We start from the raw sequence: 20,587 nt of genomic DNA on the forward strand, positions 1-20,587 counted from the left end.
AAGATTTTACCTGAATATTACTCTAGACTTTGCTTGAAAAATTATTAAAAAAAAAAAACCTTTAAGTACTCATGATGTTGGAGTCATTTCCATGACTGTGAGTTCTTAAACTCAAATTTCAAGATTAAAAGTATGATTGAACACAATTACTAGACAATAATTTAAATTAAGTAATTTAGATAAATGGCGTTGGGATGTTACATTTTGCAATGTGCTGTAAACCAATCCCAAATTTATCAATTCCGCTCCAGCTAATTTTCAAATTACAAGATTATACATTAACAGTTGACACTTTTTTTTAAAATTAATTGATTGAATAAGAATTCAAACTAAACTTTATGTTCTTAAAAATGATTTTAATATTATTAAATTAAAATTTATTGATAAATTAGTGGAGAGCTATATATTAATATTCTCACGTAGCAGGTGAAAGGATTTTTCAAAAAAGGATTGGTAAAAGCTGGTGTTGATATCATATATACTGTAAATGAAACAATTAACAAACCAGTGGAATCAGAGCATAATACATGATGCAGCTCTTTATCTATATCAGAAAATGATGTTGGAAATTTGTAAACTAACCTCCAACTCCCAAAGAACATGATAATTAACACTATATATATATAGCATTCACATGGACCACAGACTATCCATAATAAATTTGGAGACAGCAATTGGGAGGAGGACAGTGACACACTGACATACGATGAACAAACTTACATGGAGACCCAGCAGGAAATATTAAAACTCGGATTAATGACCCGTTCAACCTGCTGGCTAGCACCATTTGATATCATAATATGGATGGGTGTATACACCCTTACTGCATGCAGGAAGTTCCCTTATAATATTTATTACTTGTTCTCTTATATATTGACCGATTCAATTTAAGAAACGCAACAGAAAAAGAGGCATACCCACTAGGTGGAAAATTGTGAGCCTACCACTTTAATGGAAGATTTTCCTTCAAAGTTGATGGCAACAACATGCAACTGCCATCCTTCTCATTTATTAATCTCATAATAATTGAGGTCTTGTGATTGTTTAATAATTTTAATTCTAATCCAACAGTAGCATTCCCAATGGTTATTTAATGTCAAATGTCATCAAAGCCAACCCGTTAGCTGCAAAATTAGCAGAAATAGTAGCAAATGCACAATTGGAGAATTCATGCAACTAAGTCAAAGCTTTAATACATACTAACCCTAGCTGACCAGTTCTTTCGTTTTTGGCAGTAAAAGAAAAGGGAAAGAGTTAAAGTTGCTCGTTGTTTGGCTATTTCTATTTCGGGTTCTATTGCTTTCTGGTTTTATTTGCCCTAGTGATGGCTAAGCGTGACAAGGGGTCACTTCACTTTCGTTGAATAAATGTATACAGAATACCTAGTTCTTGTGTTTGTATTTGTGGGGCTAAATATCGCAAGAAGTTAGGTAGCCGGATTTATGACAGTCAACCCTAACTTCACTGGTACAGGAAATTTATATATTTCTTCTTTTTTTGAACTGCAAGTTGCAAATTGCATGACATGACCCATGGGCATCAGAATTACAGATCGACCTTACCTGTCAGGAAGGTCAATAATCCAATTACAATGAAGTTGATTTGCCATACTGATGCAGTAGGCAGCACCATTAAGGTGCCTCTTAACAAAGGAAAATTCCATCCTATTGAAGCTGGGAAGTTGAGCTTTGACATTCTGGACCATAGCACGAATCTCCCCAAGTGATCTCTTACTATCACTGCTATGGAAGAAAGAGTAGCACCCTCTTCCCAAGCTACATCACAGCAATGAATACTGATAGAATACCGATAGAACAAAAAATATAAAACTCACTAGGCCAAGCCCACTCCAAAATATATCCAACCCAAACGGAAAATAGGACCACCCAGAGATTTCTGGAGCAAAGATTGAAAAGAATCCTCTTCATGATGTATTTACAGTGGCATTTTATCGAGCAGTTGTTCCGCGTGTTGGATTTGAAAGGATTGCACATACCCAGATAATATTTTTAATCGACGACATAACGTTTTAGGATGCAGGATTTTGCTTCCATTTGCTAAGTTGTTTTGAGATCGGTTGTTGAGTGAAACAGATTAAATATACAGTAACTCAACTTAGGAGTATAATAATAAAGTATTTAAATCTTAATTTGTAACATAAAATTTTTAATTTAAGTAATATAAAATTTTTGTGATATTTTTATATAAAATAATTTTTAATTGAATTTTTACATAATTAAGTTTAAAATAAAATTACTTTTAAATGATAAAAAAATAGATTCTTTAATATGAGAATTGAATAAAATGAAATTAATTAAATTAAATTTTTGTAAAATTTTAAATTTCAAACAAGGAGAAACTAATTGATGAAAAATTGTTTGAAAGTAATATATAAGAATATAAGGTAGAGTATAAGATTATAAAAACATACGGAGATATATTTTAATATTAAAATTAATCATATTTATTTTTTAACATATATGATTTTTCAAATAAAAAATTTTAAAAAAATTTTAAAAAAATAATAAAATCTTTTTTTAAAAAATTCCATATCATTATTAAGCTTTTCTAACAGCTTTACCTCCACAACCCAAAAAAATTAATTTTTTGTGGTTTTTTTTTCAAAACTAATATATACTTTTAATTTTTTTATTTTTTATCAATAGATGATGCAATTTTATTGATATGGAATATTGAGTACAATGCCCATGGCCGATTACAAGAAGCCATCTTAGCAACTCACCCAAATGCCAAAAAATCAACTAGAAAGGCCAAAGCCCACTCAATCTTACCACAGGCAAGAAATGGCTATTCAACCCAAATAAAACCATCATCTAGCTCTGAGTTGTGCCAAAACTCTCAGCGCCGCCACCATCACTAGGCCAACCATTCAGCTTCAAAGCAAAAAGCAGCCACCTAAGTTATTTGTTGTGTCCCAAGAGCCTCTAGAAAGATAAATCAGAGTCGAAACAACATAAATGCTCCAACAAATATAGGACAACAATTTCTTTGGCATCCCAATTATGCCTTCTAGACTATCCCTTTAGCCTACACCCCATGAGCAACTACCACAAAGCATCACCGAAGCTGTAAACCTGCAAGACCAAGGATAGAACCAAAGCAAACCATCACAAAGAAACATAACTCATCACTCATGAAAACCCTCTCTCTGCAAACCTCAGACTTGTAAACATAACACGTAAAAAGGAGTTTATTATAAAGGATCGCTGGCTGTAGTCACTTGAAAAAGTGACTGTTTAATAAACTTCTCCTTATTGATAAAATAGTATTTATTAATTAATTATTTTTTTTCTTTCTAATCGTTAATTTATATACACTCTTTCGCTTCAGATAAAACAAAACCTACTCTTTCGCCATTCTTTTTCTTTTTTTTCCCTCCCATTGTTCTCCTTTCTTTTATAATTATAAAATTTATTAATTTATTCACTTCCAGAATTTTTTTAACATAATGATATCTAAATTTCATAAATATATTATCATTATTATTATTTTTATTTTTATCATTAATATTATTATTTTAGAGACAACATGTTATAGTTACAATATATTTAATTTTTGAAAAAAAAAATTGAGGGGCTAAGCCTCTACTTATATGCCCTTAAAATTAAATTAAGGGGTTAAAAATTAGAATATATTTAATATTTTTTTTTTAAAAAATTGAGGCCAAGGCTCTAATCCAAAAGCTAAATTCACCTCTGTATATATACAATTAATTAATAAATATCTTTCTAATTAATAATCTAATATAGGTAAAAAATTTTTATAATATTTTTTTCTGTGTATATTCCATCAATTAATAAATATCATTTTAATTAAAATTATAATAAATTTTATATGTAAATATATAATAATAATTTTTTATTAACTGAATGTATAAATAATTTAATATAGGTATTCTAATTCCTATAATAATTTAAGCAGTGAAAAGTGGAAATGTATTTTTTTTAATTATTATTTTAATAAGTGTGTTATTACATTTATTAAAATTTATAAAATATATTTATTTATTTATTTAAGAAAACTATTAATATTATGTAAAAATTACAATATTATAACGAAAAGGTTATAATATTTTATAAAAAAAATATAATTTTTTTTATATTATGAATATATTAATAAATAAATATATTTAATAAATTCTAATAAATATAATATTACATTATTTAAAAAAATTTTTAAAAATGTGGACGGAACTTGCGAATAAGACAACGAAGTAAATCCGTCCAAGTCAGAGACCACCAACTCCACACGCGCCCGCCATCTGTAAGCAGCACTTTTTGATATTTATCATATTCGTCCCCTTATTCTTAGCAATCACCAGTATGTCCCTTCCTCAAAAATAGTTAACCATTCAAAGCCTCAAACGGGCCTTATCTTCTCCACAATCATGGCTTCCCTAACCTCCACCGCTTTGTCCAAGATCTCACCGTCTTCTCCAGAAATTCTGCCCAATACCCGTCGGTTTCCACAGCCCATAACTCTACAACAAATCAGACCAGTCTCTCGAAAAGTGGTCTTGTCTAAAACGGCTATAAAAGCGACGAGTCCAAGTGCAGCCACTGGTTCCCAATCTCCAGGACTCTACTCTGCGCAGAAATTTGAGCTTACTGCTCAAAACGTGGACTTGGTTCTCGAGGATGTTCGGCCTTACTTGATTGCTGATGGTGGAAACGTCGACGTTGTTTCCGTCGAAGACGGTATTATCTCTCTCAAACTCCAGGGTAATTTGACTCTTTCCTTTCATTTCTTCATTTTTTATGTTTAGACAAAGTTCTTGAAATGATCTGTTTGTTTTGATTGGGTGAAATTTTCTTATCAATTGCTTGAGATATGGTTCAATGTTCGTTCACTTGCCATTTTAGTATATCATTCGCTGCATAATTAATGAGGCGTAGAAAATTATCTATTACTGATTAATCAATTTGAATCGGTTTCACGGAGAATTTGGGTCGAAGTGAAGATGGGAGTTGCTGCATTTACATTATTTTCAGAAAAAAAAGTATCAATCTTTTAGCTCCTCCATTCGTCGAACTTCGTCATCAAATAACGTATCCACAAGATTGAGCGTTTACTCTGCTTTGGCTGGAAAAATTCTGAATATTTCAATTCATAAATATAATTTTCATACTTAGCAGTTGCCTGAAGAAATCAACTTGCCATCAAACAGGCCGTGGTGGCAAATCTTATGCTGTGCATGTTTCTACTTCTAGCATTTCAACATAAAGTGTTCATTTTGTTTCCCTTTTCTAAATAGTCATTTAAGAGGTGTTCTTTTTTGATATTCATTTTAGAAAAGGGTTAATTTTTGTGGCCATAAGGAGTTTATGGACCGTTACCTCAAACTCATCCCAGCAATTCTGGTAGTTTCCAAAGGTTTATTCTGATAATGCCATTTTAAAATTGTTTTGTTGTTATGTATGTTTTGATTACTGCCAAATGGTTTGAATTTATGTTCTTATAAATTACAAAGGTCATTGCTCACTCAGCAATTGTGATGTAATAGTGTATGCTAGATATAACCAAAGAGGTGGGGGCGCAGGAGTGGGTATTTAACAAAATTTGAATTAGGTTCTTTTTCTTTTTCCCCAAGGCCACCTCCAATTGATTCTTGAGCTCTTGAGTGAGCAGTGTCCTCTTTGAATATAAGCCTTCTCAAGATGTATTCGCTCCCCTTTGTATTATGAATCCTGTGATTGATGAGGAACCATCACCATTTGCTCAGAGTCTGAACCTTGCCCTCTATTCCAGTCTTAAGTGGAAAATTAGTTACCGATTGGTTTACTGTATGGGAAATCCTTAGGGATATGTAATAATATTACTCTTGTTAAAGCCTAGATACTATATAAATTAAAAGTGGAACTTCTATTGTATGGGAAATCCTTAGGGATATGTAATAATATTACTCTTGTTAAAGCCTAGATACTATATAAACTAAAAGTGGAACTTCTACTGTATGGGAAATCCTTAGGGATATGTAATAATATTACTCTTGTTAAAGCCTAGATACTATATAAATTAAAAGTGGAACTTTCAAGTATAGATGTGCTAATCCAATGTTAAAAGGTGCAGTTCGTATATGTCATAAGTTGGTTAAAGATAAATATTTGTGATACCACTTAAAAGGTTCCATTCTTAAGATTTTGTTGGCATATTTAATTGATAAACAGGAGCATGTGGTAGCTGTCCTAGCTCAACAACCACCATGAAAATGGGGATTGAAAGAGTACTGAAGGAAAAATTTGGAGATGCAGTTAAAGACATTTGCCAAGTATATGATGAAGAAGCAAGGGAAACAACTGCTGAGGTATGTTCTTAACTTCCTTGTGCTGATAAGAAAATAATAGCTTAGTTGAATTTTTACGGGCTTATAACAATTGCCATTATGTGCAACTGCAGGCAGTGAATGGTCATCTCGATATACTGAGACCAGCAATCAAAAACTTTGGTGGAAGTGTGGAAGTACTGTCTGTTGAGGGTGGGGAATGCCATGTGAAGTATTCAGGACCCGAGTCCATTGGGTCAGGAATCAAAGCAGCAATTAAGGAGAAGTTCCCAGATATCATTAATGTTGTGTTTGTTGGCTAGGTTAGGATTTATATGTGACTCATTTAAGTTAATATACAAATGTACAAACTCGAGATCAATTTTTCATTTATACTCTGGCTCAGATACTTGTGTGTTTTCTCTTTTTCCCCCCCCAATATTTGATGTTATGTATTTATCATTTAGCTCCGAACATGAGCATATCAAACCCAGAGCCACTGTGCTGGAACATGAGTGTATACTTGTTCATGTATTCACACGTATAGCTTTGCTTTTTCACAATGCTCTGTTGATTTAGTTCAAATTTATGCCTTCGCTATGAAAAACACAATTATCATAGCTATTGCTTTCATAATCTATATTGTGGTCATTCCCAAACCTCTTACTTTGAGAATAAGGTGCCCACTGTTTTATCCTATGCAAGCAAGATGTATGACATTTCTCAAAGTTACAGATAAGGGATTAGTATAAATTCAAAGTGGTTTGAAATTCTTCATATTTGTTCAAGAATCAGACATTCAGTACATTAGAGAGTACAGGCTCTCTTTACTCCGAAGAGGGTTGTCCCGCATAATTCTCTCTCCTGAACCTGAGAGTTCTAATTCTCTTTCCTGAAGCTGAAAGAGTCGCAATTCCAAACATATTTCCTAGGCAGACTTGTCAGCAGCTTCTATAGCTGATCTCAGCCAGCGTGCTAAACTGATCAGGAATGGAGTATAAACGAAGTAGCAAGTGATCGTCCAAGTGACTAACCCCTGCATACATAGGAAATTCTCTGAATGTCCAAGACAATAGAAAGTTTAGTCAATGGATGCTCTGTTGAGTATTGCAATCAATTACCTGACCAAGGATCTCAATGTTCGCTTGTGGATAATACCAAAGGTGAAAGAACCTGAAAAGGTTCCCAAACAGAACAGGTCAATAGACACCTATATCTTTTCCAGTTTTATGTTGACGATTTTCTTAGGAAAGAACTTAAAAAAGGCTTCCATACTTCATAATGGGAATTTCAGCCAATGGACAGCCAAGGCCTACAATGGATGCCAGTGTGAAGCCAAGCCACGTTCTGTCCAAGGACAACCATATGATTTCTGCTGCTGCAAATAAGACGTAGGCCTCAATGTTGTCTGCTATTCCAGCTTTATACATTTCGGCGCTCAATTCTATGAATAACACAAGTGCTCTGCATCAAGAACGAAAGTGAGTGTTGCAAGTACTAAAAAAAATCAAGTGGGAGCAGCAGAGTAGATAGATACTTACAGTAAAGTAAAAGATACCTTCTGCAGACTTCCTTCTGGAACCTTTGAAGAAGCTCTTTCATCCAAGAAGAGTTGCAGCAACCCAACAGTGCAATAAAATAACCCAAGTAAGGGAGGAACCTAATACCAACAATCCTCCATTTCATTTTGTACAATTATCAGAGACAGAAAACGAAATTAAGAAATCATACAAAGATTTTGATTTTACCCAAATGTTTGAGTGGAGAGGACCGATGTTGATAGACCCATTTTGATAGACCACAAGATTGACCCTTGAATGAAGTCCATCGATGAGGGGACCTAAAAAGAACCCAGAACAGAGAAGCGAGAGACCAACGGATGGCCAAGTGTTTCTTAGAGTTGATCTGGTTTGGTCTCTCAAGCTGCAAAGAGGTGTAGACACAAAACGTTTTGGATACGAACAAGAATTATGGCATTTGTGAAGAAAGCAGGGAGAGCCCCTGAAACCGAAAGCAAGGAGTCCCTGCATCTTTTCTTCTCCAGATTCACATCTTCCCTTACTCCAATGTTTTCTTTGTATCGATCTCGTCCTTGTAACAAGGGAAAATAAAAATTAAAATATAAAGAAAATCCATTAATTTGGAACCACAGAATTATGGCTGATTGAGTCTGCAGACGCATTAGCGTGCGTATAAGCCAAAGTATATGAAAAACGACATGTCGCTTATGGTTTCTGAACCTTTTAAGACCTTATTAGCCTTTTCTTCCCCTTTAAGGTCAACTATGTTATTAACTTTAATATTTGTAAAACAAAAAATATTTAATTACTTTATTTATATAAACTTAATAGTTTTTTACCATAATATTTGATCAAAACAAAATGAAAAATATAAAATCAAATTTTGTTTCTCTGTGCAAACATAACCAAATAAATTATTTTCTAGAACTAATTAGTATTTCTACTAATAACTAATTATTTTTTATTTGCAATCACAATTCAGAATATCCTCCAATTAATTTACTAATAATACTAAATTTTCGAGCTAAATTTCATCCTCAAATTAAATTTATTTTAAAATAATTTTAATTGTATTTCTCAACAGAACTCAATCCTAATTGATAATAAATGAAATAATTATCATCATCAACTCGATTAATCCTGTTAGTTTTTGTTTCTGAACAAATGAAACTTTTACATATTCATTGTAAAATCATATTGATCTTTGTTTATGCAAGTATATACAGAAATCAGAAACGACTTGCAGTGCATGCCCTCATTTATACACAGTAGAGAGAAACATATCACATATAGTATCAAGCATCTCTCTTTGATTAGTGTAGTTCTTTATTTCGTAGGTCTTGGGAATTTGTGAAGTCTATATGCGTGGCACTCTATTCTTCTTTTCTTTCACCAATTTCTGAGCGAATCTGCAGCCACAAGTAAAGAAATGTTTCCCTTAGATATATGGATTCATATCCATCTGAATGAATATGAAGTAGTGGACTTCTTACTCGGCCAAAGCGTCTTTATAATAATATTGGAGTTTCTCCAAGTTCCCAGTGTCTGGGTTCACAACCGTAACATTTTTATGTAAAAGACATTGTCCGATGTTCTTCAGGTTAAAAATATTCACCCTTGACACATTGTCCATCTTCTCAACCTCCCCCTTCAATTCATACTCCTGCATGTATGAAATTAATTAATTTTTATCAATATATATATATATATATATATATATATATATATATATGCCAAAACACTTATACTAAAATTTGAAGGTGAAGAATGAAATAGGTTGGGTTTTGCCTGAATACGCAGATAATTTTTAGAGAACCCATCGCAGTGGAAGAGGCGAGACATGTATAACTCAACTGCATCGTTGACTCTATTGCATAGAAACTCAAATCTGAATTTCCGTACTACTTCTTTGAAAAGCCATTCTGCTAAACCTTGTCCAGAATATGGTGTTAAGTCTACTTGACCCGTCCCAAGCGACAGAACCAAATAATTCTTGTAGTTTCTTTCATTTCCGTAAGTTTTCGTTGCTTCGCAGAGTGCAGCTAAGGTCTGAGAGCATCAAACAATTAATAAATGGTCACGCACTTGCGGGTGCATTGGGGGGTCTGATGATGCTAAATTTTTCCTAGATTTAAGGTATTAATAAAAATTTTGCTCATAAAGAAAATAGTCATGCACTTGTTATGTTGATCTCAGTTCCATTGGCCTTAGTACTGTATTGCTTCTGGGTAGCATTCAAAGAGAGAGAGAGAGAGAGAGAGAGAGAATGTTACAGGATTATTTGCACATATGCCACCATAAAAAAAGCCTTCTTCCTGGCCCTTAAATTTGATCTTATGTGGAGGAAAATATGTTGGAGCTGCAGAGGAGGCTAGAACTACATCTGTAAGACGAAAGTCTTCTTATACTTTGCCCTTGTAATCTGTCGTCGGCATAAACACAAAATATTAATTTCTTGAATTCCAGGCAGGGTGGAAACTAGATAGTAATTAATTTAATTACCATATCCGAAGTGAAAATGACAGGTTTTGTCTTCCTAATTCTGAAAGCAGGGATAACCAACTTTGTCACAGTTTCACGCAGCCCAACTTGTCCTAACTCTTTGCCCACTGCATATCTAAGAGCTGAGGGTCCATGTCTGGTGAGTATAGCCATGGCAGCCTCAAACCAATTTATGGGCGAAGCAAAACGACACAGAATATATTGCAATGCCTCCTTGATCTTTTTAGGATACTCACGCACATGAAAAATCGGGTTTCCGAAGATTCCTTCCCCTCTCCTCTCGTAAAAAGAGACGAATTTTGATGCATCAAACTTGGGGCTTGGCCGCCAGTTTAGCTTATCACATCTTCTATTCTCCGGCGCAGTTAGCATCGGTGTCAATATCGACCCTGTGCTAACTCCGGCGATTATATCAAAGTAATTTGCGATTCTTGCATTAGGGCCATCCAGTTTCTGTTATTTTCATTGATCATCTATCAGACCCAACAAAAATAAATAATGGAGATTATAATCCATTAATTACATGGGAAAGAATTGTAGTATATATATAAACCTGAAGGTGTTTTTCGAGCGCATGGAGGATGGTTGCTGGAATGATGCATCGAATTCCACCTCCATCAATGCTAAGTATGGTAACCTTCTTGCATTGTTCAGTTGATTGACTTGATTCTCCTTGACCTTCAACATTACTGGTTGAATACTGAAGTGAAAGCGCCATTTAACAGATGACTAATCTCTATGTATTCAGTGCGGATGAATGAGGATTGCCGTCCCATCTTTATCTCCTTATACAGCATGTTAAGTGGAACATCAGGCACCCCTTATTCTATTATTTACGTACGACAAGTAAGAGATCTGCAGTTCCTTTGCACCTCAAATAGAATACCTGGCTTTTAAAAATATTATTTCCAGTTTCAGCGAGGAAGACATCTAGTAGGTGGGGTCTAATGATGATTGCAGCTTGCATTACAATTTCTGTGGCTGATGCAAGTAATTCATTTTCTTTTTCTTCATGTAATGACTAGCTTAAAATTTTCTCTTCAGTATTCAATCGATTGATGCTTTATCATATTATGTTGTGTTTAAGAACAACCATACACATTGAAAAATGTTGATTTTCAATGCAAAGGGTAAATTTAACTTTCAGCCTAAGGAAAGAATTCTTGCCTAACAATAAGTTTTTGTTCTTGGGTCCTTAGCTAATAAAAGAAACAGTGCATAGATTGCTTACTTTCCTGGAATTCCAAGAGTAATGAAAACAAGTTCATCTTAAGTCCCTCTCACAATCGTAGATTTCTTGCTTGTTATACATGTAGTAGTGAAAAAATGACAAGAAATTATTGATCCCACCAAAGAGATCTCTTGCCAAACAAAATTGGTACTATATTCGATGCTTGATTTGCTTACGGTGTTGGTCCTCCAAAATAAATTAACGGATAAAGAATATGATCCCAAAAATGGTGGCTCGCAGGAGGTTGTCCATCTATATATATAGAGGAAGACAAATCAAGCAGATCTCAAATTTGAAATCAGCACATAAAATAACAAGCAAATGGTTTATCCTCGCAGCGATGGTGAATGTGTGACAGTGCTGAGCATCGATGGAGCAGTCCATGGAATTGATCCGGCAGTCCTGCTCGGTTTCCTTGAAGGTCAACTCAAGGTAATTAATTTAAATTATAATTATATAACTTGGTCTATAAGAAAATATTTAATTATATGAATATTTTTTGCCCCATTATTTATTGTCGTTATATAAATAAGCACGATTTTGAGAAGGAAAAGGAGGGAAATCCCAATGATGTAAGAATTGCAGACTACTTTGATGTGATAGGGGGAACAGGGACAGGTTCTTTGGTGGCAGCCATGCTAACAAAACCAAGCATGCCGCTGCCTTCACTTCCTCAATATGATATGTCCGACATTATGTCTTCCTTGAGAGAAATAAGCCGCAACACCTTCCCAGATGAGGATGAGCAAAAAATAATCGATAGAGCCGTCAACTTAGGAGTCCGTGCTTTTGGTTTGTTTACTTCAACGGTGAGGACCATTCTTGATCCAAGCAAGAAATTTTGGACTATAGTCGATGAATATTGGCAGAGAAATTGGGAAGCAGATACATATCCTGCGGAAGTGCTTGATAAAAAGTTGAAAAGCAAGCTAGATAATACTCGGCTCGACCAGACAGTGAGCGATGTAATTGTCCCTGCTTACAATTTTGACAGCACAAGACCTGTGGTTTTCTCCACTAGTCAGGTCACCTTATCTCTTTAGTCTGCTTGTTTTATAAATCTTATTCAAGAAATTGCTGATGATTGGTAAAATATGCAGGCCAGGAAACTTTATGCAAATTTTAACGAGGAAGTAACCCTTAGAGATGTGGTTCTTAGCTCCTCAGCTATCCCGACTGTTCTCCCTCTCCATTCTTTCAAGTACTCGGGCAAATTTGGAAGGTTCGCTGATGGCAGCATTGTGGCCAACAATCCTGTAAATCCTTTGTTCTTTTTAATTCCTATATGGATTTTGCTTTTAATTAATTGGTGACTGGCCTGGACAATGTATAATTAATTCTTTTATATATATATGTAGACCCTGCTTGCCGTGAGTGAAGGAGCAAGACTTTACGGCAGTCGACCAAACTATAAAAATTATCTGGTTCTTTCCTTTGGAACTATCTGGCGAAAAGCTCCGCCAAGTGAGATTTTAGTCATGCCAAGTTTAATTATAGATTACATTTCAAGAAGTATTTGGAAGGGCATGAGGGCCTGAGTCTTGCAATACATGTACATTCTCTTCGGTGATATTATGGAGATGTACATGACGCAGATGCTGCCTAGCCAGCTGCATGAGGGCCGATTCAACTATTTACGCATCCAGGCACACTAATTACTCACTGATTTTCTTTGATAATTAATTGCCAGGTTTTTGAACCAAATAATCTCGCGCCTTCAGTAATTTGATGGATCAGCCTGGGGGTTTGAGGAATTGAAGAGAATTGCCCATGAAATTTTAAAAAGAAATGCCACTTTCGTAGACCCAAATACTGGAGCCCACGCAAAGCAGAATTTCAGTAACGAAGAAGCTCTGAAAACGTAAGACCATGATCCCGCCCGACCTTTTCAATTATTTCACCTCCATGCTTACGATATCATATTGGTTGTGCTTGTAGATTTGCTCGACAATTGCACTCTGAGAGGCAAAGGAGGCTTTTCAACCAGCAGGAAAATAGGGAGAAAGTAATTATATAAAGAAACCATTATCTAAATAAGATAAATTAGAACCATTGCTTTAAATAAAGCTGGCGAGCCATGAACAATGCCGTCACAAATCGAGTTTGCTTGTATTGAATATCAACTATTGGTTGTGATAACGTTTGAGATGTGCTATAATCTCACATCCAAATAAGTAAATAAAAATATTATATTATTTATATCATGCTGTTTCATAAATTAATACTTACGAGTGCAAAGTCATTGATTTCTATTCTCAGATGGGATGCATTTACATGAAAATGTTAAATTTAGTGACAAAGAAACTCCTAAGCCTCCGAACATTAGCCATTTGTACAGTGTTTGCATCCACTAATGAAAAGGATTTTACAATCTTCTAATTATGACAAGAAGTCATCTTCATCCCTACTGGTAAGACTCCTCCAACTTGCAACTACATCCCAGCCTGGGATCTGACCAGATGTAAAGACACCAGCTAGACATTCTAAAAATGGGATGCTCACGGATTAGGTCACACATCCTTTGAGGCCCTTATCTGGATACTGCCCCTCTAATTTTGCTATCTTGCCAATCCAGGGGAAGGAAAATGATGAACCTGAACAGTATACATGAATCCAGTGATATTAATTATTCAATAACAATATCCTATCCATACAGATTTTGTTTGCGTCCTCACCCTCAAAATCATAGATCCGAAGCCTTCAATTTTCTGGGCCTTTTATGAGCTGGTGATGATGGAGCCTCAGATAACCTTCCAGGTCCCTTCAGGGTCACATTATTCAGCATTATCAGATTCCACAGTAGACTGCAGAGAGTAAAATATTACCAGTAGAGGAGAGAGAGAAAATTGACATCTACCTTGCGTTTCTGATCCCTTCTGCCAGCCCTTTCCCCTGATATCCAAATCAAATAAATATCAGCTGCCCCGTAAAACTAATCTCATACAGAATATGTACAAGAAAAGATCAAACGGCTACAAGATGTAATTTACCTCCAAAACTCATTGAGTCTGGAACAAATGTTCCGTCTTGATCACGGTGAGAACGCTGCGAATATTTTGACAGTCACAAAGTCAAAAACAAAACAATGTATGAAGCATTTCATGTTCACGAGCCATAAAGCAAAAAGGTCAACAAAATTTATAGAGAATTTATTGACCTTGGGTGTGCCTGGCATTTCAGTATATGAACCATCACGAAAAGATGAACCTTCTGCCTCCTTATATTGCAACTGATAAACAAACAGAAGAACGACATATAAAAGACAATGAATACAAAACACTTTTTTAAAGTGTTAACTATCATGGCATAAATATGGAATTAATAGGATCAATTCCCAAATAGTTACTCTAACATGTCAGATATATGCAACAACAATATTTGCTTAACTCTAAAGGGAAAATGTACACAATATAAACTTTTGTGCATATAGGGATATGTGCTATCTAGAATGATTAAATATGGTAGGAAGAATCTTTGAAAAGATTTGAAATTCAAGATGCAAACTTCTACGAAATACAATACCTGTTTTTGAAGATTGAGTAGAGTGAGTATTTCTTTTCTTAATTCAAGGTGCTCCGCACACACTGCTTTGGTTGGTACCCTTGGTTTTAAATTAACCTGCAAACAGAAAACTCAGTAAGTGATACCCTATTTCTATAACTTTTATGCAAGAATGGAGTATGTCTACAGAAGTTATAATTTCATTTAATGCAAGAAACAACCATTTAAGCAAAATATTGAGAATAACTACATAGAAGAAACATTCATGAACATTAGAGACCAAAAATAACCTTCTTTAATCTTATATGAGAAATTTAAGAATTCGATGAAACTTAGGAATGATGAGAGTTAATAGATAATTATCATGCAAATCAAAAGTAATAATGCAATTAACCAATAACATAAATTGAATATTATAATGGAAAATTGCTACTAAAAGTAAAATTAACCCACATAGCCAACTTCCCCAATCTCTCATTCCCCCATCCCACTTTATAAAAATAAATAAAAGTCAAAGAGAACTGAAAAGAAAATGCAAACAGTTGGACAGGGGGCGTTTAAGGAGCTAAATGATCCTACTCATCTTCATCGGACATAAGCTTCAACAAGTTTAAAAAAACACCAAAAAGATGCTTATCCTAGTAAGATGATAAAAGATTAAGAAAATTTACTGTCTAATTGTCCAAAAAAGGGGAAAAAAATCAAGAGATATAACAGGAAAACGAGGCATCAACAGTTCAGGAAGCATAAACAGACCCCAAGATCTTGTAATATTTGCTCAACTCGCTTGATTGTTCGAAGCCCAGCAGTTGAACTTGCAGCTTGCACCATTTGCTCGAGTGCATATGTTCTCAAGTATACACGAAGCTGACAATTTTATCAAATCAATCAGGTTAATGGCTATCGTAAATAGTACTTAGCAATAGACTTCAATCAACTACTAAAAATCAGGCAACATGTGGCTCAAAACTTGTGTTTCAGGATTAAGGGCAAACAACAATAGTGCATCATAATTCATAAGTTTGATCTATATTACCAGCAAGGAAAAAGAAAAAAAAATTAAATTTTTATTTCAGTTTTTTTTTTTTTTTTAAATCAGATAATATACCATGCGCAGAGAAGCTAGAGTGGAGGCATTTTCTGCCATTACAGAAGTTGAGGGAGCAACTGCTACAGAGGCAAGCTGAGCATTGGATGACGGTGATACAGTACCATCAACATTAGTAGCTGTCTCAGCCATTTCTGGACCAGCATTTGATGCTACATGCAATGTAGATTCTTCAACACCCTGAAAAGGCAGAAACCCAATAAATATTACTACAACTAATTTGCCAAAAACACAAGCATACGCATGACACAAACAAAGATAATCCTCAAATGCTTTGTTGAATTCAAGTAAAAACCCTCATCCCATGAATCCACAGACCACATTTCTCCATGGATTTTTTTTCCTAAGAACCTCATTAGAAATTTAATTCCACAATATGCTTCAATCTACATATTTCAAAGTTGTGAATTTGAACAATCACTCCCTCTTTTATTTGATCAGCAATAGATAGGATGACCCAAGCTCCCTCCCGGTGCAGAAGCCCACATTGTCAACATCCCCAATTACTTGAAAAAAGAAAGGGCAACATTTCTAGGTCATCACTTACCCTTGCAGCCATGCGTGACTCGGTTATTCTTTTTGCTTCAGCAAGAACCTGAGAAAAAGAAGGGTATATGAACCTAGAAATAATATATTTTGTATATGTAACTGAGAAGTCCAAAAAAGGCCCTTCTCAGAAACGCATTACCCTGTTATTATTAGTAACAAAGTAAAATACAGACCTCAGCATCTTTTCGCTCTTGCTGCTTTGTTTGTGAAAGGACCATGGATAGTGCACGTTTACGATCTATCTCTTGTGAAACATTATATGGTTCCTATATGAAGAAATAAAGATCAAATGTAACAAAAACCAAATCAAAGAAAATTTAATGTAGGAAACATCAAATTTAATTTTCCAATTGCAATCAACTAGCGGGAAATAATAAAAACTTTCAAACACCCAAAAAATTGTTAACATATCAATAAAACATTCATTTGAAAACTCAACCAAGAGATCTAACACACCTTAACAAGAGGATGTCCTGAAACGTCCCCAGAAGATGGAGCTCTAGCAAGCAGTATAGCTCGAGAAACTATATAAAGAAAATGTTATGGTGATCAAGAATAAACAAGGTAATTCTCCAATGATTTGCCTCAAATGTTGATCAAACAATTGGAAAACAACAAGAAACAGCATGAAAGATACTTAACCTGCCTGCAAGCAGCAAAATACTTAAAATATATAAGGAAGAAATAATACCACTATAATAACGATCCTTCAATTCTTCCACAGTCCGAGATGATGAGAACCTGTCAGCTATGATAATGAAGCGGAGATCAAATCTTTCACACAAGTCAAACAATTGATCTGTTTCTTCCTTGGTCCATGTCTAACAAGAGAGAAAATGTAAGAGAATTAATACAATAAAATTGATAACAGAACATTGGAATCAGCACAGTATAATGATTCTTTTTTCATACTTTACCAGAATGACAGAATGCTTAAAGGCAACCTTATAATTTAGCAGCAACAAAAAGCTATAAAGCAGCAAAAAAAAGTTATAAGGAAGCAACCATGAGTTGATACCTACAGGATCAGTCAAATACTTCTCATACTCTTCATCGGTATATCTGACAATATCAACAGACTGCACCATACCAAATAAACTAGAATATTCAGTTTCACAAAAAAAAAAAAAAAAAGAGAAAAATAACATTAACTGTTTGAAATTTTCCGATAGAATGATGTACATGAAGATGAAAGCAAACTTGTGGCATACCTTGTTATACTTAGCAAAGGAATAGTCGCCAGTTGGTGGGACACCATTTACAACTCTGACCTGCAAATATAAAAGACGCGGACTTTTAAAACACTCCAAGCGAAAAACTGGAGATATAACAACTTCAGCAGTTAGAAAACCCACCCAATGGTAAAGCTGGAGATTATCTTTACGAGCTGAATTTGTAAAAGGAAGCCACTGCCATGTGATCTGAATAAAAATGTTTCAAATTTGTAAGAAGCATATCCTAATTATATTTTAAACCATTGACAAAATTGTGCCATAAACTTAAAAAATAGCAAGATTAAATTATTAACTCACAGTATGACCAAATCATAAAGGAACATGGATGCAGTACACTTTTTGACAGACCCTCGCATTAAGTAAACAAATGGATTGCATAAACGCAAGAATAAACTCAGTTCCATCTAATGATCTTATCAGGTTAACAGAAAGCTTTCTTCAACAATGCATTCATGATACAACTTTTTTCCCCTTACAAGAAAGGACTTCCTTCAAGGTAAACAGCCAACAGGACTATATTAGCTCAAACTCATGTACACTACACTGCAACTTCTCGCACAACTCTTAAAAAAATAATAATAATAATAAATTAAACCCTATAATCCCTATAGACCCAACCAATATCAAGATATTCCGCAAGGAAAAAACTGAACAAACATAGAACCAACATTACAAACCTTCTCGTCCGATGGTGGTCGCCGTTTCAACTGACTGGTATCAATTGACGGCATAAGGGGTGCCAAGCCGCCAGTAAGCGCATAAACCTGCAATTCGATAACATTACAAGAGAAATTCACTTGATTGAAGGGGCAACAGGGAGTCATACACATACATGCACGCATATACATACCTCGCGGGAAATGCCATCGGGTTTTCTCTGGGAGTCCTTCTTGGGCTGGGATTTTTTTTCTTGCGTTATTGGCAATGGAGTTTTGGGCAATCCTAGAATGTCCTTGGCGTCCATAGCCAGTGCTTAAGAAATTTTAGGGTTTTTGTTTCTATCCTTTGCGTGTGTTCAGATTCGAGAACAATTCGAATACAGGGCACAAAAGGAACTCAATTAGGGTTTAAGAATCTGTAAATTTGGTTTCAAAGCATTGGATCGAGGAATTAGGGTTTTGATCGATCGAAACTTGAAAAAAGAGCAGAATTTTGGAGTGACATTAGGCTCCTTTTCGAGCGCGCGTACGAACAGAAGCGTAAAGGTTTGGGTCACAAGCGGGTGAGTCACTAGTCAAAACAGAAGTTCCCAACGCGTTCTTGTGGGCTCAGGTGAGCCAGAAGATCAACCCACTAACTTGCCCAGCATGGGCTTCATAAAATGTGGCTGCTTCTTGATTCACATAGCCCACATTTCACTAATCTCATGATTCCCTGTGCAAATTATTATGGTGGTCCGATGGGGATGACATAAGGGCAAATCATATGGAATTCCCTAGCTAAGGTATGACTTAGTTTTGGTCCAATTTTTCTCGCTTTGAAAAACTATTGTCAAACGACTCTAATACCATAAAACTAAAGCTTATTAGTAAACAACTATTCTTGATTTTGTGTATAGGTTTCTTTGGAGGGTGTATGCGTAGATTTTTCACCAACACCAGCATGGCTTTCAGTTTACTCCAAGTCATCTTTCGACGATAGAGATTTCAATTGGCAACTGCAGTCTACATATTGGTGGATTTCTTGCTTTAACCAAGTGCTTTCCTCGTTGAGCTTTTTACAACACTCGACTTTTCTATCTTGAAACACTTCCTATCGATAAAAATTACCATTAGCATGGCGCTGTTCCTCTTCCAACTCACCATCTCTGTCTTTATCTATCCCTCCTGAGCTGTTTGAGTCAAATCTGCTTCTGTATAAACGAGTAATTTTTAGGTACTGAATCTTACATTAATTGTGGGCTGTTTTAGATGTTAAAAAAGTACTCAAGGAGAAACAGAGAAATTACACTTCTCAGTTCCTGCATAAATAACTGGCTTTTGTGATAAGTGTATTCTTGTGATGCGTTTCTATACTGATAAATTGGTTGAGTCATAATCATTTGCCCAATTGTATGTTCAAATGCTGTGATCTACCTGATGCAGACACTTGTCCTCTCTCCATATATGTATTGCACATTTTCAATCTCACCAAACTATGACAAAGAAACAGGTCATGGTAGTTCCATCAACCGGACAGTTGCCTTGCGAAATAACCCTTTTCAAGAAGGTTAGGTACGAAAACGATACTGACTCAAAAGGATGGATGGAGCCTAATTTAGGCCATTTTAAGCGACTTCTCTGGGGAGATTTCCTAGATTGTGTGTATATCTTTTAGTAACGGTGAAATTCCATTTCCTGTTTGACATATTTTTCTGGATAATCAATCTAAAGGGCCCAATAAACAGGTCTCATGATTTAATTAATTAAGTACAGAAATATTTACTAAATTCCAAAAAGCTCAATTTAAGGTTACAATACGCAATATTTAATATATTTATATATTAATTTCATAATGTACGGAAAAAAATATGAGAGGTCAATCATTCATTCACCCTGTAAGAGCACAGAGAGTTTGATGTCTATCCTGGCTAGATTTCTTGCACCAATTAAGCAAGGAAATGAAAATCTTGAGGTTGCCCAACGCTTATTGACCAGAACATGTAAAGGAGGATAATTA

At 34.9% G+C, this 20,587-nt stretch overlaps 4 protein-coding genes and 1 pseudogene across 5 annotated transcripts; 2 read left to right on the forward strand and 3 right to left on the reverse strand.

Moving 5' to 3' along the window:
- The first annotated feature begins 4,329 nt into the window (after positions 1–4,329).
- Positions 4,330–6,846, forward strand: LOC110638534 (nifU-like protein 1, chloroplastic). Its single transcript, XM_021789127.2, has 3 exons — positions 4,330–4,742; positions 6,189–6,325; positions 6,418–6,846. The coding sequence occupies exons 1-3, from the start codon at positions 4,409–4,411 to the stop codon at positions 6,604–6,606; spliced, it is 660 nt and encodes a 219-aa protein (XP_021644819.1). The 5' UTR covers positions 4,330–4,408; the 3' UTR covers positions 6,607–6,846.
- A 166-nt stretch (positions 6,847–7,012) lies between these two features.
- LOC110638533 (uncharacterized) lies at positions 7,013–8,437 on the reverse strand. The gene is made up of 5 exons (XM_058139669.1): positions 8,032–8,437; positions 7,825–7,943; positions 7,559–7,747; positions 7,405–7,456; positions 7,013–7,319 (listed from the first exon to the last, which is right to left on the reverse strand). The coding sequence occupies exons 1-5, from the start codon at positions 8,311–8,313 to the stop codon at positions 7,212–7,214; spliced, it is 750 nt and encodes a 249-aa protein (XP_057995652.1). The 5' UTR covers positions 8,314–8,437; the 3' UTR covers positions 7,013–7,211.
- A 723-nt stretch (positions 8,438–9,160) lies between these two features.
- Positions 9,161–11,023, reverse strand: LOC110638536 (patatin-like protein 2). Its single transcript, XM_058143172.1, has 5 exons — positions 10,859–11,023; positions 10,306–10,758; positions 9,592–9,852; positions 9,297–9,466; positions 9,161–9,212 (listed from the first exon to the last, which is right to left on the reverse strand). The coding sequence occupies exons 1-5, from the start codon at positions 11,021–11,023 to the stop codon at positions 9,161–9,163; spliced, it is 1,101 nt and encodes a 366-aa protein (XP_057999155.1).
- An 834-nt stretch (positions 11,024–11,857) lies between these two features.
- LOC110638535 (patatin-like protein 2) lies at positions 11,858–13,692 on the forward strand (annotated as a pseudogene).
- A 15-nt stretch (positions 13,693–13,707) lies between these two features.
- Positions 13,708–19,160, reverse strand: LOC110638532 (SWR1-complex protein 4). 2 transcript variants are annotated; one of them, XM_058139663.1, is made up of 17 exons: positions 18,780–19,160; positions 18,607–18,693; positions 18,050–18,115; positions 17,906–17,965; positions 17,717–17,773; positions 17,389–17,515; positions 17,151–17,218; positions 16,868–16,960; positions 16,693–16,740; positions 16,146–16,325; positions 15,794–15,904; positions 15,059–15,154; positions 14,694–14,765; positions 14,527–14,581; positions 14,394–14,428; positions 14,212–14,297; positions 13,708–14,130 (listed from the first exon to the last, which is right to left on the reverse strand). In XM_058139663.1, the coding sequence occupies exons 1-16, from the start codon at positions 18,891–18,893 to the stop codon at positions 14,220–14,222; spliced, it is 1,347 nt and encodes a 448-aa protein (XP_057995646.1). In that variant the 5' UTR covers positions 18,894–19,160; the 3' UTR covers positions 13,708–14,130; positions 14,212–14,219. The 2 variants fall into 2 exon arrangements, with proteins under 2 accessions (XP_057995646.1, XP_021644816.2); XM_021789124.2 differs by having other exon boundaries at positions 17,386–17,515; positions 18,780–19,158.
- Between the last annotated feature and the right edge of the window lie 1,427 nt (positions 19,161–20,587).

Source organism: Hevea brasiliensis, chromosome 2 (genome assembly GCF_030052815.1).
Source record: "Hevea brasiliensis isolate MT/VB/25A 57/8 chromosome 2, ASM3005281v1, whole genome shotgun sequence".
Lineage (NCBI taxonomy): Eukaryota > Viridiplantae > Streptophyta > Magnoliopsida > Malpighiales > Euphorbiaceae > Hevea > Hevea brasiliensis.